Here is a 22,669-nt window from a genome sequence, read left to right as displayed (position 1 = left end):
CGATATGCCACTCCTGCCAAATCCTTTCCCCTCCTCTTCCCGTGCATTTCCTGTCCAGAAATTCCTGACTTTGCTTTCCCCTCCCTTTCTGCTGTTGCTCGGGTTCGATTTATCCACAGCTAACTGCACCGGGGAGACAGGCAGGACCCGTTCGCAGCGGTGATGCGCGGCTGCCTGCGTGCAGCCACCCTGGTGGTAGAGCACTTTGCTAGCTCAGGGTGGCCGTTTGGTTTTTTTGGGGTGTTTATCCTCCCTGCCTCCCTTTCTGTAGAAGGGAAGTCTGTGAGAGATGAGCTGTGCTGAAAACCCTTTCCACACTCCCCCCTCCTCCGAAGGGTTTGCGGCTGGGGGGGGATACGTGTGCTGGGCCGTTGCACATGCTGCAGTTTGCTCGTGCATAAACACTGCAGCACTTCACAGTCGCTTCGCATGCTGCAGGGCAGACAGGAACCCAGGCAGGCTGCTGGGGGAGTCCGGAGGCTGTTCAGGCCCTGAAAGAAGGGGGATGTTGTCTCAAGGAGCAGCTTCTTGCACAGCTGCGGAGGTTTGCGGCGGGAGCGGGTCTGGTTTCGCTGTTCAGCCACAAACCGGAGCGGGACGGACTCCAGCAGCCTTGGGACACGGCTGCACCGCTGGTGCTTCACTTTCGTGGGGAAGCGTCAAGGGTTTTCCCAGCTTTGCTTTGTCAGTCTAATTCGGGCTGGTACAGTCTGGAAACATTTTTGCTCTGTATTAATTTTTTTTTAAATGCGTTTCAATCAAAGGAGCGGATTCGTGGCTGGATTCGAGCACCTTGTGCAACGGTGACCGATGGAAGTGTGCGGAGCGCGGTTTATGTAGGCCTGTGTGCGAGGGTTTGGAAAACTCCGCAAGGAGGAAAGGACAAATTTACTTCCACACGCACACAACTGTCCTTTATTACCCTAAACCGTGGTTCTGGCAAACAGCAGCCATGCTCTTGCTGAGATGGCAGGAAAAGTGAGGCTATTCCAGGGCTGACGTGGAACAGCGCCCGCGCGGGAGCAGGCTGTCCTGGTCTGGGAGTGTGTGTGGGATTCGAGGGTGGGACAGGGTGGCATGGTGACCCCGGATCTAAAGGCACGAGACCTCTCCCAGTCCTGCATCCCCCCGCACAGCTTGATCCAAAGCTGGTGGAAGCAGCTGGAAAGATTTCCCCCTTACTGCAGCGTCTTGCACCGGACCCTCGGCGTCTGCTGCTGCTGGGCGCCTGTGCAAACTGGGGTTATGACTCGGGCAGAAAACTCATCTCCTGTCCTCAGCAGATTTACCTCCGCAGTGCTGCTCTAAGGAAGGTTTCCTCCTGTTTGCGACAGGCTGCTCTCTGCCAGAGGAATGAGCTTTGGTCTGCACGTCTTTTAATTTAATCATGTGCCCTTGTTCTGGAGGCACAACTGCCTGTGCGGAGCAGCCCCCAGGGCTGAAAGGGGCTGCGGGAAAGGTTGGGGGGGGGGAATAGGACAGGTTTAAACTGACAGAGGGAGATTTAGATCAGATCTGAGGCAGAAATTCTCCCCTGTGAGGGGGGCGAGGCCCTGGCACAGGCTGCCCAGAGCAGCTGTGGCTGCCCCCTCCCTGGCAGGGTTCAAGGCCGGGTTGGACGGGGCTTTGGGCAGCCTGGGCTGGGGGAAGGTGGCCCTGCCCGGGGCAGGGGGGGCACTGGATGGGCTTTAAGGTCCGTCCCAAACCAAACCAGTCTGGGACTCGATGACCTCACCACCACCTCCTTCCCTTCCGCGCTGAGATCTGTGTTACCGAAGCTCTTTGTGTGAGAGTCTCGGCGCTGTACGGCACCGTGTGGGCACTGCATGTGCAAAGTGCTGGTAACTCTCTGTCTGGGTGAGTCCTGGTTGTTTCTGGGGTAATAACTGCCGAACAGGGATGATCTCTGATCTGTCACCAGGGACCGAGGGGGATCTGGGTTTGTTCTGGCTGGCTTGGTGCTTGATACCATCATGCTGCTGCGGTTGAGACCCATCGCCTCCTCCTCGCTGTGTGCTCAGCCCGTCTGTGACAGGGTCACCATAAGCAAGGGTCCCCCCCGGGCCAAGAGGCATTTCTTGACATCCCAGCCCCATGGCGTTAACACCAAGCCACCGCTCCTCTGCATCTTCGACCGGTTTTGTAGTTTTCTAATCTACTCATACGGAAGGTGATGGGTTTTTCCCCTCCCAGCAGCCTGCCGTAGACATTTCAGCAGATTTTTGGGTTGGGTGTTTTGGGTTGGTTTTTTTTGGCTAGCTGTTCTTGTCTGCATGGGTCTGGCGTGTGAAACATTTGAAGCAACGTGCAGGACTGTCCAGCCAGGCTCTTGTGACACAAGTGTCACAAGGACTAAAGGTCCAGGCTTCACGAGCTGTCTGTACGACAGATCCTCAGCACACTAGCACGCTGGCTAGAAACTCAAGTCAAACCAACGCAGGCTTGAGCCATCCAACTGTCACTGAACAGGGAAAGAAGGGGGTGCAGGGGGACGCCATGAACTTGGCTTTGTCTCTTGGGCTGCAGAAGCAAAGACAGAGTGGCATCTGTAGAGCAGAATGCTCTGCTTTTGACATTTGCTTTAAAAATCAAGACATCTTTGGCGACTTTTATTGTTTCAAACCTAAAAACACGGCGAGAACTTCAGTGCAAAATGCAACCAGCAAGTAATCTGTGACTGTCACTTATCTAGGGGGGGTTCTAGGCCTTACTCAGTGCAAAACACTCCAACCTGGGGCTGCCAGCCTGCGCCGCGCAGAGCAGACAGGACGTGGCTGATGCTCGTTGCCGCCACAGAGAGCCCTCGGGTGTGGGCAGAGAAGGTGACAGCCCAGGGACGTGGTTTTGGCTGCCTGCAGCTCACCCCTCTCACTCCTCCTCCTCCTCCTCCTCCTCGGGGCTCTCGAACCACTGCACAGGAGGCGAGTTGCTCACGCAGCGGCGAAGCGGCGCTGGCGTTCAGTCTCTGGCGGCGGCAATGCGGTCCACCTGCAAAAAGGACAGGCAGCCTTAAAAACAACAGCCCCGCGAGCAGGGGGGTGGTAACGGCACCCAGAAATGGGGACACCGCTGCTGTGCAGCCCTGTCACCTGCAGGAAAAGTAGAGTGGGGTTTAAAAAACCCCAGAGATAAGGATAGCTGCGTTCTGCGGGGTTAATTCCGGGCTTAAACAAAGACGGACTTTGTGTGTGCAGGATAACAATCCAGCCTAGATGGGATTACTCACTGTAACTGAGACACTACAGGAAAAACTGGGCGCGGGGGGGGTTAAGCCTTGCTCTCGAGGGACCCGTGATGTAGCGTAGCTCCGCTTCTCTTTCTTGCCTTTCTGCGGAGGCCAACGCCACCGCCGGCGGCACCACGGCGCGAGTCTGCACTAAGTAGCTGTGGGGAGGCGGGGGTGTGGGAGCCAGAGGTTGGAGTTTGGGGACCCTGAGGTACAGTTCCTGCTGAAACACGCTGGGCAAACTGGAAACCGGGTCACTCCGGCACTGAGGCCGCTCTGGCCTTGGCTCTGTGACACAGCCTCGTGCTGGGCCTCTGGTAAAGCTGTGGCTCCGCGGAGACCAAGGCTCTGGGGCGAGAACTCCCCACCTCATCTGGGGGAAGGCAGCGTAATTAGCAGTGGCTAATTACTACAGGCTCTGCGCCAGGTCGGGTGCTGCTTTGAGCCTGCCTGAGGGTCGCGCAGGACCCCTCCCTGTGGGCTTTCCTACGTTTCCACTGGGGGAAGCAGCATCCACACAGGCTACGTGGCCTTAGGAGCAGCTGTAGTTCTTCCTTTATCCTTTCCAGCCATCGAATAATGGCAGATATTTCCCTCTGGAGCGGGACTTTATACGGTGCTTTCCATAGTCACTGAAGCAAGCAGAAAATGCCAAATACTGCAGTGTTCCCAGGCTGGTGAGCTGTTGTCCCAGCTGAACATTTCCCGGCTTGTTCCTACTGATGAGAAAAGTGTTTCTTAGCTGATGTTTCCACAGTGTCAAAGCCCAGGTCTTGCTGCAGTTCTTTTTTTTTTTTTTTTTTTTTGTGGTTGTGGGTGTTTTTTCCCTACGCTAACAGCAACCACCCACATTACTCAAGCACAATATTTCTCAGAGCTGTGACCAGTGTACCTCCAGTTATCCACAGCCCCCTGGCTGCTGGCCTGCTACAAACCAGCTGGTGCTTTCAGTTGAAGGCAGCTACAAATAAATGCCTTGCTTCATTGCTTTTCCATGTAGGCATTGGCCACCATACCACTTAGACACGTTGTAACCCGAATGGGAGGGGTGAAGTTCGAGGTACAGAACGCTTCTTAGAGAGCGGCAGCAGATTTTAAGCTGCACCAGGTTTAGGAGCGGGTTTGAACTCTTGCTTTGTCTCGCCAGCTCACCAGGAGCCATGCTGTCCTTTCGGTGGCACAAAGTGGCATCTAGTGACTGAACCATAACCTTCAAATCTAGACGAGGAGGGGACAGATGCCCCGTTTGGGATCCAGCCCTGCCTGGAGGAGAGACAATTGCCCCCAGGCCTCTGCCTCCTTCCCCTCTCAGGGGGTAACTGTCCTGAAGCTTTACCCATTCCTGCCCCCTCCCAGCTAGGCTAGCAAAGCCCAGGACCGGGCTTGGGACTATCAGAAGCCCTTGTTCCTGGCTGGCAGCACCTGGAGGGGAATGAGGGGCAGATGGCTTCAGTCCCTGCTGCTCCCTACCACAACTCCTGCATAAATACAGACCTGCAGCAAAAATTCCTTCCTAACCCCAGCCAGTCCGCTTGCCAGCAGGAGCCTCCCTGGGTTACCCCACGTGCTCTAGACCTGCCTCACCTGGGTGTGGACCTGCAGGGACAGTCCTTGGCCATTCATTCACCCTACGTTTTAAGCCCGGTTGTGAGCACGTCCCGAAGGGCCGTCTGCCAGTTCTGCCCAGGGAGATGACGTGACTGTTCTGTAGGCTCAGGTCTGACCTACGGAGGGGAGGGGGATGAGGGCTGCTGGTCTCCTGTAGCAACATGATCAGCATTCACGGGGACACAGGAGCCTGCGACTCCTCGTGGTGTGGCTCTGTGAGAGTTTTTCCTGTCTGTGTAATTCCCAGCTTTGTGCAACTGTGAAATCCTCTCCAAATTCCACCTGGCGATGAGCGGCGGCACAGGCTTGATGTTACGTTACCACGGAGGTCGCCCCCTGAACACGAACGTTCTGTCTTGGCATGGGGCACGTGTGCCTTGAGTTTTGTCAAGGTGGCCCAGTTGGGGCTGTTTGGATAGAAGAGAATCCTAATTTTCAGCAGTGTTTCTGGCTGGGCTTGGAAAAGCAGGTCTTGCTGAGGATAGGAGATGCTGCAGAAAACGCGAGAAGGAATGTGAGTCTCTACCGCAGTTTACAGCCGAGTGATCCGGCCAGTGACCACAGGGGCCACTCTGTCTGTCCTGGGCGTGCTCTTGCACTGGTCTCCCACTGGAGGTTTTGTAGCTCATGCGGGGTTTTCCCAGTGTGGGTGCGCCAGTGGCCATACACTGATAGCCCTGAAGGTGCCTTTGGTTATGAAACCAACCTCAGGCACATCCCCGGGGTTTGCCAACGCAACGCGGGTCATCCTGTGCAGGCCGGCCCAGCACTGGGTGATAGAAAGCACCCGCTGGTGGAAGGCTTGTTCAGGTGGCAACGGGCATCAGAAGGGAGGAGAGGCAGCGTCGCCTTCCTGGCAGCGACCCCCTGGTGCCACCACAGCACTCGTGGGTGCCGCGCTGCTGGGGTGCAGCGAGCTGGGGGTGCAGCGAGCTGGTGTGTCCTGCCCCGAGGCTCCCACACGTCCCCCGGCCCTGGGCACATGCTCACCCAGCACAGGTTACTAACTGAGCGGAGTGGGGGGGTTTTAGCTGCATCCCGTGCAGCTTTGCTGACTGTTCCTCTTGGCAGGAGCCACAGCGACACTTCGGTACAGCCAAGGTGCAGGGTTTGCCTGGGCAGGGTGATTTTTTCCATAATAAGGTCTTTGGGCGCCCTCCCACCTCTCATTTCTCGTGCGTGGTCCGAGCGCGTCTCCCGGTGCTGGGGAGCCCTTGGGAGCCCGACTGGCTCTTTGCTCGGGGCTGCGGTGGGACTGTGTCTCCGGCGTGTCTGGGCTCACCGCCGCTCGCAGGATCCTGCCTCAGAGAACTGCTGCTGCTCCCTGTCCAGACACAGGCCAGCAGCTTGTTTGTTTAAACTTGTTTCCATAGGAATTTTTAAGGACCATGGGAACATATTTTATTTGACCTAAACAATAAAGAATGAGGCTGAGGAGGGGGGAATGAGTCCCGTCACGCCTGATTTGTGGGTCTGATTTTTCTCTTAGGCTGGGTAACCTCTTCAGCACTGAATGGACCATCTTGGCAAGTCAACTTGCTTTTTTCTTCTCGTTTTTTCAAATGCCTGCAACGTATTCCAATCAGCTGACAAATGCATAGAAATAGGTCAGAAATCGCCTCTTTTTAAGCACACAGGCCAGCTCTTGGGTCAGGCTTGCAGTCGTTCCGAAACTTGTGTCTGAGCTGGCGCTGAAGGAGCCAGATTGTCCAAGTTCAAGTGCAGGCTGTGCCCCGGATGGCAGGGAGGGACCTTGGCGTCTCTGCACTCCCTCCCTCTGCCTTTGTGCCCCTAAAGCAGGACCTCAGGATTCGCCTAGTCACTGCTTGGGAAAGGACAGTGACAGTCTCCTGTCTGATAACTGTAAGGTGTAAGGCAGCACAGAGCGACCTGGGGTGCTGCTAGTCCTCCGACAGGAAGGTTGGGGTGGCCTCGGGCAGCGTGGGCAGAGATTGCACATGGACTCGTAGCAGAGATGGGCGACGAAGCCGCGCTGCGGCAGCGTGTTGCTTGTTGGACCTTCCGAGCTGTAGGAGCTGAAATGTGGTGACCCCAGAGATGTAATAGCAGCAAAGAGCTGCTGGAAGAACAGCCCCGCAAAGAGGGTGTGTGGGCAATGGGGAAGGCCACTACTCATCAGTGGAACTGGCCACCGAGATGAACGTCCATCCCCGTACAGTGATTTTTACTGTCTCCCAAGAAATCCTGGCAGCTGTCACTAAGCAAAGGCCCGTAAATCCTCCTCACCAGTGCTCTGAAGGCGCGGGGGTGCTGCTCTGGCACCGGGAGCCACAAGCTCAACGGGGCAGGCTGTCCTCTCGGTAACGCTGTGCTGCCCTGCAGGCTTTGTGTGTGCAGAGGAGTTCAGTCACTTCGTGTCTCTTCACACCTCCACCATGAGTGTGGCTGGCTGCTTTCTTAGGGGGGGAAAAAAACCAGGAAATTGCTGTTACCACTTTCTGAGGGGGTAAGGAACAGTCGCTCTTCTCAAATCGAGAAGCACAGCCTGTGAACGCCAGCCAGCCCTGGGCAGCAGATTGAGCCAGCGTGCAAGAACGGCTCCACCACTACTCAGTGTCGTCAAACAGCGCCCTGGGAACAGGAGCCAATTTTCCAGGTTAAAAAAATCCCCTCCTGGTTCTGCCTGTGTCCAGCTGCCTACTGCTTTCTTTCCAAACTTGTTCATGTCCAAAAGGGGTCTGGGGTAAGAATCCCCCACAGCACAGCCTGTGGACTGCTGCTTCCTCACCGAGCATCTCAGCAACCTGAGAACTGGCTTTTGTTGCAGGGGCAGGTGGCACTTCCCTGATCCCGGGCGTTCCACGGGTGTTTTCTGCGCAAGCGGGTAAGTGTGCAGGGCGAGGGGTGAGCTCCGCAGCGGAGAAAAGCGGTTTGCCAGGGAGCACGAGGAGAATAAGGTGTTGAATGAACACCGTTCCCAGGCTCTTGGCTACGCACAGTACTCCGGCAGGGAAGGGTGAGCGCTGCTGTGCAGCAGAAAAGGTAAATTAGGTAAAAAGGAACTCGCAGGAGTGCGAACAGTCAGCAGCTCGCGGCTCAGCGCTGAAGGCCCAGGCCCTGTGGAAGCCTGCGCAGGGTAAACGGCGGGAAGCAGGTTGCTCTAGCGGGGCCAAGGAGCAGTTTGGAGCAGGCAATCTGTGCTAATTTATTCAGACCAAATGCTTGCCCCCTTCTGGAAATCTCACTTAGCTTCTGGGAGCTTATTTACCTTCCAGTGCCGTATCGTGGGAGATGAACTCTGTGCGGGATGGAGTTCTGTACAAAGGGCTGCAGGTCTTTTGCCCCTTGTCCTGCTGCTTTTAGCCCCACCAGGAGTTAAGGAAAGGGCTTTCTCGCAGCCAGAGCTCAGCACCGACTTGCTCAGGACCCTGGATGTGTCTCTTTATTTGTCTTCTCGATGCCATTTTTATTAGATTAATTTATATGTGCTGTATATGTGTGTGCTCGGATGGCCCAGATGGAGAAGTGAGGAGTTTCTCCTGGCAGTGAGTTACCCATCACACTACAACTCCCTTGCTCTTTGGAGCACAGGATGTGGAATGTATTAGAAGAGGGGGTGCCCTGTCCCCTGCGCAGTGACTGGAAGCGCAGGAGCCCCACGACAGCAGCTCGAGAAATGAGGCTGAGGGGGCTGCAGCCCTGGGGTCACCTTGGGAAGATCCTCCCGGCGCCTTTCGTGTCCTGAGCAGGTGTGACCTACTGCTACGACAATGAAAGCCTCAAGCTCGGAGCGGCCGGACCCGGATTTGCGTACGACTGTCGTACACGCTGGACCTGCTGCTGATTTTTGCAGCTCAGAGCAAGCCGAAGTGGACAGTCTCGCTCCCAGCATCTGCGTAAGCACCGACTTTTATTGTGGTACTAAGGATGTGCGTGCGCTGTTTCAAGGCAATAAGCCCCGAAAAGCAGCTTCGTGACCTTTTATACTGGTACTTGTATAAGGAAGGTATTTGTGAGATGAGCAAGTCCGAGCTGCTCATGTTATCCAGGAAATTAAATGATCGCATTTGATGTTCTTGCCCGGGAGAGGTGAAGGTCCCTGAGGAAATTAATCCATGGATGGCTCCGACTGGAGGAGCGGTGGAATTTCAGACAGTTTTTTTGTCATCGTGGGCTTCGCCTACAAAGGCATTTTTTAGGTATGAACAATCTCTAAGCCCCCAGCTGTTGTCTTACAAGAAGGTGCACACTTAATTGTACTCTCTCAGCATCTGTGTGGCAGTCCTCCACTGCTGGGTTTGCCAAGAGCCTGTCTGCACGTTACCCAAATGTTTCTTTTTTGAAAACGAAACCCCAAGTAATATTTGCTAAGCTTGGGTCACGTATGGGCTGTGCTGGCTGCAGTTTGTCTCACCTGGTGCTAGAAAAGTGGTATTATACGAGAATTAAGGTATGGAAGGTGACAGCGACTGTCCTGCCTTAAGGAGATTTTTTATGGGCTTTCCTCTTGGTTAGTGGCAAAATCATGGTTAGGAAGGGGCAGGTGAAATACATTCTGTGGTCGGACATGAAAAAAAAGCCTGGCTGGTTAGGAGAGGGGAGTTGAACCCTGTGGTTTTCTGCTGTGTACATACTGCCCTTAACTTTCACAGGGGTTACCTGTTCTTCAAGGGATTTAACTAAAGACCAGTAATTCCGTTTGTTTAACGTAGGGCACTTGATTTTATTCAAAGGGTGAGATACAAAAAAGTAAGCAAAAAGACAAAACCCAAATTGTAAAACACTACAGACAAAAGAAAGACATCTTCTGCGTACAGCACACAACAGGAAACAAGATACAGACTGGTCCCCACAAACCAAGCCAGCTGGGTATGTACAGGCAGAGGCAAACTGATCTAGAAGGGAAGCCGTGGTGGTGTTTGCCACTTCCAGTGTCTATTTACATAAACTGAACTGAAGGCAAATAGTTTTCTTTCCTTTTATTCAAACCAAATACTTCTTTGTTTCTTCTTCTTCCTGTTTCTGATGCAGAGGAGGGTCTCCACGCTTTGAGACAAGTTTGGTACATTCAGGTAGGATCTAAAATCAGCCACAGCTAAACACTGACGTGCTACTTCAAGCGATGAATTTCAATCCCTCCCTCCACCCGTCGCGCTGCTGCCAGGCACCTACTTGTGGTGCCAAGGACCGCTAGCGAGGGCTGGAGAGGAGAAATGCCTCATTCTGCACTGAAGTGTTGGTCTTCCTTATGCCTTTAGATATTTCAACCTGCAGCTTAACCAACCCTGGTGTGTCTAGGCTAGACTTAAGGCTCCTGAGCACGACGATGCGTTGTGTCACGTCCACGAGCTCCCTCCCCCTTGACTGGCTGCGTGAAGCTGTCAGCTCTTCCAGGACGGAGGGGTTGAGCCCTCACAAACAGGGGGGTGGGACACCGTCACCCTCAGCTCAGTGCGACCACGCCGAAGAGGAGACAGCGTTGTCCATGCCATGGGGGCACCCTACGGGGCCAAGGCCACCCCAAGACGGCCTTGGGCTCTTTATAAGAACATGCACGCAGCCAGTACTTACTCCTCTGACAACTTCGGGAAAGAACTGGCTGTAGCCTTTCCTCAGTAGAGCTAGGAGGGGGGGGAAACCTTTCTGACAGCAGCGTATTCCACGTACAACTTCATTTGCTATTGTGTGTGGAGCGGTGTGGAATTTGTCTGAGATCTGTTGGGCAGAAACAACACGTGCTGAGCCAGAAGTTCTCTGGCAGTTAAAAAAATCCTAAAACCTATGGGCATGTGCTTCCCTTTAAGCCTCTTCAAACAGTTAAATCAAAATTAATTCTGACGAAACCACCCAGTAATAGGCAGCTGCTATTCCAAATGGCAAAGGCCTTTATCTGTATTTACCTGTGGCTCAATTTTAGTGACAGGGCTACCGAATTTTTAAACACCTCAATTAGGAAGGAGGGAATTTTACTGGCTCAGTAAGCAAAACATTCATTCTGGAGAGCAGAAGACTGACTGGCTGTTAATAAATATCACAAGACATTCTAAGAGTTTTCTAAGGAAAAGAGAAAACGTCATCTGTTCATCAAAATGCAACACATCTAGACAAAATGAGGTAAGGAAAGCTAAGGAGAGTCCTTTATACATTCTCACTTCACACAGGCATGGCAATTAACAACAACGAGATGCTTAACAGATTCCCTACCATGCTCATCAGAGAAATTCTTCATAGCAAGAGTGCTCCACAGCATTCTTTGATATCGAGCATTACAACATCCGACAGCCTAAGCTGCAAGCAGCGACTACACCTCCGTTGTGGCAGGCAGAGTTTTACACACTTCAGGCAGTTTGCTGGCAACTGGCAGAATGCAGGGGGTGAAAACTACCTTTGCCTCTGACAAGGAAGAATCTGTCGTGAGTTTTAATGCCTTAAATTACACATAAGGATTTGTCTATCACAGCAGAAAACCAAACAGCTCAGCGATATCTGTACAGTTACACCCGACATCGGAGTGTCAGACTTAACATTTCTCACTTAGACTCCTGTTCTTTGGTCCTCTTTGTATACAACTTACTTCATAAATATTTAACAGCCTGCGTTATCGGACTTTTACTGAAGAGCAACTTGTACTTTAACGGGGATGTCTACATCCCGTTTGCTAGGAGACTCGGTAAGCTAGCGGACAATCACCTGTGGGAGGGGAGACAAAAGCAATGCTTGCTGCTTTTCTTCTGGGCAGACTAGGAGGAAAAGATCTCGGAATAAATTCTCTTGCAGGGTTCTTTCCTGTGAGATCCCACACTAACGAGAACCCGGGATGTGATACTGCAAGTCCCTGGGTCATTGTGCTGGGAGGGATCCGGGGGGGAACCCTGCCCTGGTTCCAGCCCTCCGCGGGAGAGGTTTGCACAGCTTCGCTTCTCTAGGGAAGCTGAGCGGGAGGAGGAGGAGGAGGAGGAGGAGGAAGAACTACCCTCAAGCTGCCAGCACTGAACACATGTTGTTTTTCCTTAAGGATGAGTATCGGCGGCAGATGAAGCAGGGAAGCCTACTGGTCATGTTTAGGCAGAGGCACAGAACTGGAGGCGTCAGTGCCTCCTAAGAAGTGCCGTCTAAATAAGATGCAGTATTTACTACTTTGTTCTTAAACAGACACTGGCAGCACAATGCATTCATCAATTAACGGAACGAAACCCACGTGTTAATAACCATACATACATTGGGTTTGAGAAGCTGCTTCCAGGCACGCAGCATTTCATTCCCGTAACAAAACTAAGCCTCGAGCTGATACTGAACTGAAGTTAAATTCTTGCTGGGGTTTATCTAAAGGGGAATTGCTACACACGGGGTCTCTGGAAACGCCTCGGCCTGAGCACTCAGCTGCCCTGGTGCGAGCGCCTGGATCCCTGCTCCTTAGCAACGGCATCCCGTGCGAGGAGAACTCACTGTTGGAGGGTGGTGGCCAGTCCCCAAGTGTTGCACTTGTGAGAGCAGCGCCCGGGGGGCAGCGAGGGTGGGGTAGCCCCTGCCTTGCTTTGCGCCTTGCAGAGCGCGTGTAAAGCTACTTCAAAACCCACCAAGCTGGCAGGAAACCGACCTTCTTGCATTAGGAACCAAGTGGCTTAACTGCCCTCGAATGACTGAAAAAGTCAGTGTTAGGTCTTGAAGGCGTGTTTCTCCGAGTCATTTCTGATTCTCTGCATGCTTGTTATAAAGCTATTTACCAAGGGATATATTTCTGTCTTGTCTGTCGAGCCTCTTTTATCCCCTCCAATTTTAAACCAGCTGAATTTGATACAAGTCACATGCAAACTGCTCCTAAACAAACCAGAACCCGTGCTTTCGTTACGGGACTTTGGCCAACGTTGTAAGCCTCCGACAGGGACCTTTTGTGCCATCTCTGTGCCAGGGAGATACAAGGTAGAAACTCCTACGCAGACTCGTGACTGCGGCAGCACAAAGCTGGTTCCTCGGGATGTGTTTGTCGTGCCAGTGCTCAGTTCCAAGGGGAAAAACCCTCAACACAGGAAGACTTCTCCTTGTGTAAAGAACCAAAGCGCAGCAGTAACAAAGGCCCAGCGGGACCCGAGCGCTGCTCCTACCCCTCTCCTGCCCCACCTTCGGTGAGGGCCCGTCCCACGCCCGCCAGGCACGAGTTCCCCACCTCGGTGGGCACAGCACAGGCCTGTGCTGGTGCGACAGCACGCTGGGGCCCACCGAGGCTAACAGATCGTCACTTGCTAGGTATCTGGCATAGAGAAAACCCTTCTGAAGCAACTATATTTTCTTAGCACGTTTACCACGTGCCTAAAATTTAGGAGGTTGTGACAGGCCAGTTTAACTCTTTTGTACACGAGGCAGAAAGTTACCCCAAACGCTTGTTTTCAGTTTCATTCACTGCTAAAATATCTGCACAAGCATGACCAGAAACAGCTCCTGTTCCAGTTGTATATCCTGGTATCCTGCTTCACTGCCTGAGAGCACGCCAGATAATTCATTCAATGGTTTCTCATCAGCAGTTGGAATGAGCCGCACTGGGTAAGAAACAATAACATTATCTGGAAGTAAAGTGGAGGGCCCCTTACCTAGAAGACTCAGTAATCTTTAAAGAAAACCATTTAACATCTTTCATGGAAGGCTACTGTCCAAAAAACCCCAAAGCTATCGACATAGCATGTGGAATCAGTTTGACAATCACTAATGTAATGGAATTACGGTGATCTTATACACAAACAATGATTTACCAAAATAAGATTTACCTAGGGGACTTTAAAATCAAGTTATTTTGGTACCAAAAAAAGTCTTTCATTTAATTCCCCTTTGCCCCTATGATTCAGATGATCTTTCACTCTACAGTTACGGACTTGGCCAGATTTCTTGGAAAATCAACCTGCAGAGAGGGAGGAGAAAGAACACGCTTGTGAGTATTTACACGCTTCGTTTGTGTATAACTTTGTAACGTGCGGAACGTTTGTGCTGTGTTTAAACTGAAAACGACTGAACACATTCCTGTGTTAATCGGCGCAGAAAACGTCCATAAACCTCAACAGTTACGACTCCTCTGTCAAGAACTAAGGAGTCAGACCCTTCAGTGTGTTGTTACGGTGCTCAAACGGCAAAAGGTCGAGGCCAGTGTCTGTATTAAGACCAAACATCTCACACAAAGAGACTCTGTCAGACATCCTTCTGTGGGTTGTTCCTCCCTGTAGCTTCCTACCAGCCCTCCAGAAACTGCACGCTCGTCCCCGAAAACAGACACGTGTCCAAACTCAAACTGCACGAGAGCGGGCGGCTGTGCTCGCCTGCCTCCCAGTTTTGTTCACAAGGTTCTGTAATTGCCAGGTCTACCATTTAACGGGGTCGTTCAGTAGCTCAAGCACTTAGACAGACAAACCCCACCGACTTCCACCATCACCCCACGCATCTGTTCCAGGTCCGCAGACAGCAAAGGCGAGCGCGAAGGGAAGGAATGTTCTACTTACATCGTATCCTCGGAGAACTGCAAGGTGGAAAGCCAGAAGCTGGAGGGGAATAACGCTCAGGATCCCCTGCAGACAGTCCACGGAATGGGGAACTTTGATTGTTCTTTTATTGTTCTTAATTGTCTCGATGTCTTCCTTATCACAAATCACAACAGGTCGCCCCTGCAAAAAAGAGAAACGTTGAAGAAAAAACAGGTCTGGAAGGTTCTTCTCTCACTTCTGTTCGGAGCACCAGCAGCAAGACCTTTTCACTTCATCTAGAACAAAACAGTTTTGCATCCCACGAGCATCCCTGTAACACAGTTTGAGGGGTAAACAAACCACAGCAGGCTTCTGCAGCCTGCTGCAAAAACTGCACCTGAAGTGCCCAGAATATCTACTGAATTCACGTCCGAGGCAGTGACACTAAGGCAAATAGGTTTTGGGTGTCCTGTAAACTGCTTCTGCGTTAAAAGCAACATTTCCAACACACCGTAAACTTCTGCAGGTACCTACCTGCCGCGCAATGACCTGCTGGAGAGCGTTCTGGCACTTGGCATACGTGTGGTCTCTCATGATGATCATGATAACGGGCATGAGTTTGTCCACCAGCGCGAGAGGGCCGTGCTTCAGCTCACCTGCCAATATCCCCTCAGAGTGCATGTAGGTAATTTCTTTAATTTTCTAGATAGGGGGGAAAAAAAACCAAACCAAAACATTCATGAAGCTTTGGGCAAACTTGTTGGTTTTTTTTTTTAACCATCTCTCTGGCTTCTTCCACTGTCTATGCAACTTCGTAAAAGCGCGTTCTGGCTCTCCTCAGATGCAGTCTGCAGAAAGCCAGCCTGGAAACTGAGACCAAAGCCCTGCACGAGGCCTGAGCTGCTGCGGACCGTCCACGCTTTAGAGTCTAACGCCAAGCCCAGCTCGGGCCTTGTGGCCCGGCAGCAGCCAACGCATCTGTCGTCATGGTCTGAACTGGGCAGGCAAACGCCAAGAGGAGGCGTTTGTGTGGCCGCAGGTGACAGCACTCACAACGACAGGGAGCTCCTCAACGCAGGAACTTCAGTACGTGGCTTTTAGAACGCACACGCTCAGTTCTGGATGCTGAGCACTGCTGGAAAGGCCGTCCCAAGAGTTCGAAGTGAAGCATCCCCAGTCCGCGTGCAGAGAATACACCCACCCTCTCCTTCCCGTGGCCTGCGGCTGTGACCCGGGTACCTGCACGCAGCACCCTGAGCAGCATTACTGGGACTTTTCACTACTGGACCCAGAACATCCGCCAACGTGCCACAGCTGGTACCTGTGTTTAAAGCAGCTTGTAGCCATGTGTCATTTCCCGTGTGGAAATCTGAAATCCACGGTGAATTGTGTTTGAACCATCTTTATTTAAAGAAATCTCTTACCAAAGCTCCCTCGAGGCATGTGGCATAATGGTAGCCACGTCCCATGATGAGAACAGACTTCTGATGGTAGAGCTCGGTGGCTAGCTTCTGGATCTCATCGTCCATACTCAGCACTTCTTTAATTAAGTCTAGAAGGAAAGAGAAGAATCCAGGTTGTCTGTGCTCCTGTGCCTGCACCCCTCAAACAACAAACACCCGTCAGACACACAGGTAACGGTGACCTGTGTAAAAACTGTGTCCCAACAGTCCAATTCAGCAGTCTGAAGACATTAGAACGTGGTTGTCAAAGTTAATGCTAACAGCCACGTTGCACCTATCCGACCCCCCCAGGATTTCAAAGCAAAGTCCAGGCATTGCTGGAGTTCATCTGTGCTCCCGAGTTCCACTCGGCGGGATGCGGTACGCGCAGCAGTTTCCTACCTGGCAGTCCCTTTAGCCCGCGCATGATCTCCTTGCGCCTTTCCTGCATGGAAATTCTGTCATCACACATCATCAGAGCAAACATCACCAAAGAGACAAACTGGCTGGTGTAGGCCTGATAAGCGGGGGGAAGAAAGAGGAAAACACATCGTTACAACAGTAACCAAGCAGTTGTCACCTACTGCGTAAAACCCTTAGACTAGGCCTTGACTTTATTCTTACCGTGGCACCAAACAGCAGCTTTCGTTCCAGCTGACTAGCAAAGATGAACGTGGAACTGAGACAGAGCAGCCCCGGGGAGAAGGGCTTGGGGGTGTCACTGGATGGAAACCTGCCTGCGAGCCAGCACTGTGCGCTGCAGCCCGGAGAGCCACCGGTGTGCGGGGCTGCACCCAGAGCAGGGTGGGCACGGGGGGGGGGATTCTCCCCTCTGCTCCGCTCTGGGAGCCCCCCCTGCAGGGCTGGGTCCAGCTCTGGGGCACCAGCAGCAGAAGGACACGGACCTGCTCGAGCGGGGCCAGAGGAGCCACGGAGATGCTGGGGGGGCTGGAGCCCCCCCTGTGAGGACAGGCTGGGAGAGTTGGGGGGTTCAGCTGGAGGAGAGAAGGCTCCGGGGAGACCTTAGAGCGGCCCCCAGGGCTGAAAGGGGCTGCGGGAAAGGGGGGGACACTCTTGATCAGGGGAGGGATAGGATGAGGGGTAACGGGTTTAAACTGACGGAGGGAGATTTAGATCCGATCTGAGGCAGAAATTCTCCCCTGTGAGGGGGGGTGAGGCCCTGGCACAGGCTGCCCAGAGCAGCTGTGGCTGCCCCCTCCCTGGCAGGGTTCAAGGCCGGGTTGGACGGGGCTTTGGGCAGCCTGGGCTGGGGGAAGGTGGCCCTGCCCGGGGCAGGGGGGGCACTGGATGGGCTTTAAGGTCCCTTCCAACCCAAACCAGTCTGGGATTCGATTAAATTCACAGGGCAAATCTCATTTGAGCAAACCTCAAACGGAGGTGTGCAATGACACAGTCTCCTGATAGTGCAAGAGTCAGATACAACAGGCAAACTGGAATATTTCTAAGCTTGTCTGGTGATTATCAGATCATATTTTGTGAGCACACCTGTGTCCTTTACTACAAGTAAATGCTGAAAACACCGAAGACAGGCAGCCCCAGTGACCGGAGATGCCCAGTGGAAGCCCACCACTAACACCTGGCCATCACAACAGGACAGCCAGCTGAAATCTTTTTGGACCACGTTCAAGGAACACAAAGGCAGCTGCAAAGGTAAGTGATTTCCCACCCCGCTTCTTTAAGAGCAGACTGTGAGCTCTTCACCTCGGTAAGGTTCCATATTTGTCTAAAAGACCATAGTGACTGGTGTCACTGACCTTGGGAAAAATCATCTGCACAGGCAAGTGAAATCAGTGCTCAAGCTGAGGCAATTCTAGTCACGAAAAGATTTGAGGCATGGTATCAAACAGCTATTGCAAAGCCTAGCCTCTGAATTCCTTCTAAGACAAATGTTATGAAACGGTCTGTGGTGCCAGCCCGGGACTGAAAGTGCTTAGAAATAAGATTAAGGCTTGTAGTATTTCTGTCCCTTCCGAAACAATGATCAAACAACCTTTCATAGCGCTATATTGGAGATGTAAATAGCTCTGAAGGAATCTAGAAAAGCCTCGGTTACGCTGACTAACAGGGTTTGATATGGAATGTCATCTACTTTGTTTTGGTGCCGTTGAAGGCTGCAGAAGTAAACAGCACCAGTCACGCTAACAATGCTTGGGGTTGTTTATAGCACGTTCCCAAAATCAAGTTCTGGACAAGCTTAGGGCAGAATTTTTTCAAGTTTGTATTTCATATACGCACAACTTTGGGAACTGCCCACATCACCGGAGAGAAAATGCCATTTTCAGTTATCTCCAACATCGTAATGTTGGCCATGTGAAAACAACCCAGGGACAAACAACTCGTTCAAGAGTTTCTTGTAAGAGACTCATGAATTTTCCATGATCAAATTCCCCAATGAACTATTAAACTCGAATGTGGTTTTTGGCTGAATTTATGTAACAGATTGACATCATCTCGCCTCTAAATATAACTAAATCAAAGCAGATTTCACCATGCAGAAGCACTTCATCAAAATGAAATGCAGCAAAGCAAGTTGGTTTATACTTTATCGTGCATAGCCAGATGCATCAACCACAGAATAATTCTGCCAGGTGGACATTAATACAGGTTTTTTCTAAAAGCCCAATTCCCTCATTTGCCAGAAGTCTAGTTCTAATACCACACTTTCCTTAGTAAAGCAGCGCCGTTAAGGGCAGTTACATGCAGTCAGTTCCCATAATCTTGTCTTTTAATTTCCTTTTTCATCTTTAGACCTTAAACTGAGTCTGCACCTCAAGACAAATGATGGCAGAGAGGAGGGAACTCTTGCCTTTTAGGGAATTCTTTCCTCTGAGACCCTTTTGTTTTCAGTGTTTAATATTGCTTCCTTATAATATTTCAGTTACAAGAAAATAAAAAACCTTTGCAAGATAGAAGAAAAAGGAAATAAAGAGCCTTGCTGGGCACATGGTCATTAACTACACAATCATCAGTAGCAACCTGTAAAAATGGAACCAGAAGCATTTAGGAGAGGACTAGTGCTACAGCCAACACCTTCAGGAGGAGTTTCAGGAACAACAGTAATAATGATCAGTGAGGTCTTTAAGCTTGTGACTCACCTTGGTACTGGCAACGCCGATCTCTGGTCCCGCGTTGATGTGGACTCCGCAGTCGGTCTCTCGCGATATGGAGCTGCCGACCGTGTTGGTTATGCCAACAGTTAAGGCTCCTCTCTCCTTGCAGTACCGAAGACCCATCAGTGTATCTGCTGTCTCACCTGAAAAGACAAGTATTGACAGTGCCACGGTCAGTGTCAGTCGTTGCAGCGACCTCCCAACCAGAATCTGAGAGGTCTGTGTCTCCCTGCGAGTCAAAGGAGTTTGTAGTTATCTCAGGCCCAGTACACTGTGCTTTAAGCCTAAAGAGACAACAGTGACATCTAGAAAAACACAGAACCTCACAACAGTAGTCGGTGTAAGAAAAAGGTGGTATTCTCCTATGGTTAAAAGAACAGAGGCAGTTCAAGTGTATCTTCCTTAACAAAACCAATTTTCTTCCTTTTCCTGGTTAATAAAAATTCACCTGGGGGGAAGACAAGTGTCAGGGATCACTGGACAGAACCCTGCCGAAGCGTCCAGGGGCTGCAGTGGCACTGTCACAGCCTTTTGAGGGCCCCCCCTTCCTGCCACTGAAATTCCGGGCACTGTTGGGCTGCTGGCGCTTACCAACAACACGACAGCTTGCAAAATCTGCCACCAAGGAGCTTATGTCTAAAACTGATCATCCCCGTTCAAAACTGTTTGCCTCTGCAAACACGAGCTGGCTTAGGTGGGACTTTGCGTGTTGATTCAAACACTCGAAGATATAAAGGAAGCAGAAAAAGCTGGTTTAAATGAACATGATGGGTGGGGGAAACTGGGGTTATTTATGTTCAGTATTTACTTTGGCTTTCTACTGCCCGATGACCAAGCTCAGGTTCCAGGCAAATCTTTGTTCGTTTGCCACATCCAACACCTCAGGGGAAAGGAGCATCCCCTGGCGTGCCCTCACTCGCGTGCCCTGTTGGGGCATCCGCACGCAGACTCAAAAAACCCAGGGAAAACCTGAACGTCAGCCCCCTACAAAGAGAGGATGTTCTGAGTTACTTGATACTGAGCAGAAAAAAGTGCTACCAGAAGGATATTTTAACCTATGGAGAAAAAGTAACAACTAGTTTTAGTATCAAAGATCAGTTATGGAAATCTGCAATAGTAAACACAACTAAGAGGGGAAAACAAAAAAGTAGTTTTGTATTGCAGTTGTCCTTGAAAATATTTTGAATGCGACACACATCCCTTTTTTGGTTTTTAATGCTTAAGTGTGTCTTTTCTCTAATATTCCACTCCCAGGTGGTTGTATTTTTTGCCACTGGTGTGTAGTCATTTCTTTTATGGATCCAAGCCATCGTATAGCTCAGTATCTGGTAGTGCTTTCACTACAGGACTAAAACTATTGAGAAGAAACCATCACATTGCCATTACCCAGAGCTCAGTAGCATTTCCTTAGATTGATGGAATATTTCCTCACAGAGAAAAGAAACAAAACTACTGTTACCGTGTGTAAGACTCAGCCAAACCAAATCCTGCCCCGGCAGGCAGATGGACAGAAACCACTCTACTTCTCCCCGTCTCTAGCACGTGTGTGCCAATTCCTCCTTTCACACAGATTCCTGCAAGAATCAGGCCCTGCTGCCTCTTCCCTCCCAGGCTTACAGGAAAGAGGGAGCAAAAGTGGCAGGTGGCAGAATGAGACCATACCTGACTGGCTGAGGAAAAAGCAAACATCATCTCTGAAGACAGGGGTGTTTCTGTCCAAGAAGTCACTGGCAAGTTCAACCATAACGGGTAATTCGGTCAGTTCTTCCAGAACCTGACGGGTCTGGCAAAAGGAGATGTCAAAACGTTACGTATTGCATCGTGGTTAAAAAACCCAAGCGTTTGGAGTACAAAAAAAAGCCTTCTAGCTGCCACACTCTGGAAAATATTACTATCAAAATACCGTGTGAAAATTAGTGCTGGGTTGTATTTTAATTACTCGGTATCCCCACACTCAAGTTGCACAGCGCCCCTGTGAAAAGCAACCCTGCTTCTGGCACCACGAAAAGCCTGGGGCCAACCCCTCCCTCACACGTGGACTGTTCTTAAGTCAGCCTCACTGATTATATAATACTACATGTTATATAATACAGGGCGTCCTTCTGTCAGACTGTACTCGGACTACTGAAGAACTCAAAAACCACTCAAAGAACTCAAAAACTCATCCAGGCCAAGCCAGTGACTCGGTTTGGCTAGCTGAAGGATTACTGTTAACATTATCTTACAGAGCTAGCCAAGATGAACAAAAGTTGTCTTTACTGGTCTTTGTAAACCAGCGAACGTAGCTGCGCTCTGCAGCACCTCTGAGAGCAGCCAGAGGACTCCTCCGCGCAGCTGCAGAGTGCTTTTAGTCGCAACACTACGGGCTGCCAAGCTACAGTCGTAAAAAGGCTTCACCTACACTGTCGTGTTTAAACCAGCGATTAGGCCGGGCCTTGACAAAACAAGCCGACACGCTGGCTGCGGGCCCAGCCAGGACTCCTGTGAGGGACGAAGTGGAGCCTCTGCGCTCTGAGCAGGCACCGCTGTCTGCGTCGAGAGCAGGGGGGAGGAAATCCTGCCACGCTCACGGCAGCCCCTCCCTTGCTGCAGCACTTGCATTCTGCTCTCCGTTGTCTCTTCTCCTGCCGAATGTCTTTTATGGCAGAGCAGGTTTTGGTTTTTAAAGCCTTCCACAGCAACGAAAGTCACAGGCAACGTTTTCAGAATCATTCGAGTTCTCAGCTTTTATTTCCTACTGCTGTTGGGGGTGAAAGTGTGGTTGTACGCAACTTTCAGAAGCTTCGTTCATCAGCGGGCACTTGCTCAGTCTTAACCTGCATCAACCCTTGCTCGGCACAGGCGATGCTGTGCCCGCTGTTCAGTCCCACAGCTCAGAGACTGAGCACTCACCGCAACGCCCGCGTGGTAACTTGTCCCACAAGCGATAAGGATCAAACGACGGCACCTCTGAATCTCCTTGATGTGATCCTTCAACCCACCGAGATTGACTGTGAACAAGATTCCGAGAGAAAAATTAGGGTGGCCATGCAGCAGAAATTCTCAGGATTAAGTGGTGCTGACACACAGTGTGTTACAATCTCCATCAACTGCTTTACTTTTTGTGAATTTTTTTTTTTTTTTTTTTTCTTGGCAACCTCACCACCAGCACATGTAATTCTGGAAGCTCTCCCTGCGAGACACACACATCGTCTTACACCAGCGTGTTTTAATCTCCCATGTCATCACCTACTTCCTCCTCTAGAACTGCTGTGAATAGCTGCTAGATACTGAGCTGTCAAAAATAAAGGAGGCTTAATCTCAATTACCAGTGTAGTCATCAAAGTTGACCCTTCCTCTCATCGTATTAACGACAGATTCTGGCTGTTCAAAAATTTCCTTCTGCATAAATGAACTGAAGTTACCTATAACAGAAAGAAACAAACCGAATGAGAACATTTTAAACTACCTCCTGGTAATCTACATTCTTCCTGTGTACACAGGGAAAAGCTTGGAGCAGAGTCACTAACAGGCCAGACTAAAGTTATTAAGCTGATGACACTTTTTGTTTTCTGCCAAAGCATCAGCTCATCATGAGAGCTAGACTCAAATTACTAAAATGTGTCGAAGGGGAGTCAGATCTGGAACAGCAAACCTGCTAGGGATCAATTGTGGAACAAAGGGATGCCTCCTAGCAGGAGGCAGAATCCTCAGCCCCCGAGCCCTCCTCATGATGGTGTCAGCAGCCAGAGGGCAAGTCCCAGCAGAGGTAAGGACAACTGTTCTCACCGTGAGGGTAGCAGAGCACCGGAACAGGCACTCACACAGGCTGGGGGCTTTCTGTCCTTGGAGACACTCCAGGCTCGACTGATCGAGGCC

General features: G+C 51.2%; 1 protein-coding gene across 2 annotated transcripts in view; it reads right to left on the bottom strand.

Moving 5' to 3' along the window:
- Window positions 1-2,598: 2,598 nt before the first annotated feature.
- The window catches only part of GFPT1 (glutamine--fructose-6-phosphate transaminase 1), a 31,904-nt gene continuing 11,833 nt past the window's right edge, over window positions 2,599-22,669 (bottom strand). The window contains exons 10-18 of one of the 2 annotated variants that reach the window (XM_026862976.1): window positions 22,120-22,215; window positions 21,704-21,801; window positions 20,474-20,594; window positions 18,797-18,954; window positions 16,083-16,197; window positions 15,663-15,790; window positions 14,773-14,940; window positions 14,278-14,439; window positions 2,599-2,988 (exon numbers count right to left, since the gene is read on the bottom strand). In XM_026862976.1, coding sequence (XP_026718777.1) covers window positions 2,959-2,988; window positions 14,278-14,439; window positions 14,773-14,940; window positions 15,663-15,790; window positions 16,083-16,197; window positions 18,797-18,954; window positions 20,474-20,594; window positions 21,704-21,801; window positions 22,120-22,215 — 1,076 coding nt within the window. In that variant the 3' untranslated portion in view covers window positions 2,599-2,958. Of the gene's footprint in view, window positions 2,989-9,497; window positions 13,686-14,277; window positions 14,440-14,772; window positions 14,941-15,662; window positions 15,791-16,082; window positions 16,198-18,796; window positions 18,955-20,473; window positions 20,595-21,703; window positions 21,802-22,119; window positions 22,216-22,669 lie in introns of those variants that run through there. The other variant, XM_026862975.1, reaches the window with a different exon arrangement.

This window comes from Athene cunicularia (genome assembly GCF_003259725.1).
Source record: "Athene cunicularia isolate RWA chromosome 22 unlocalized genomic scaffold, athCun1 chr22_part1, whole genome shotgun sequence".
NCBI classification, from domain to species: Eukaryota; Metazoa; Chordata; class Aves; order Strigiformes; family Strigidae; genus Athene; species Athene cunicularia.
Note: the sequence above shows the minus strand (reverse complement) of the source record. Positions and strands in the feature narration are given on the sequence as shown.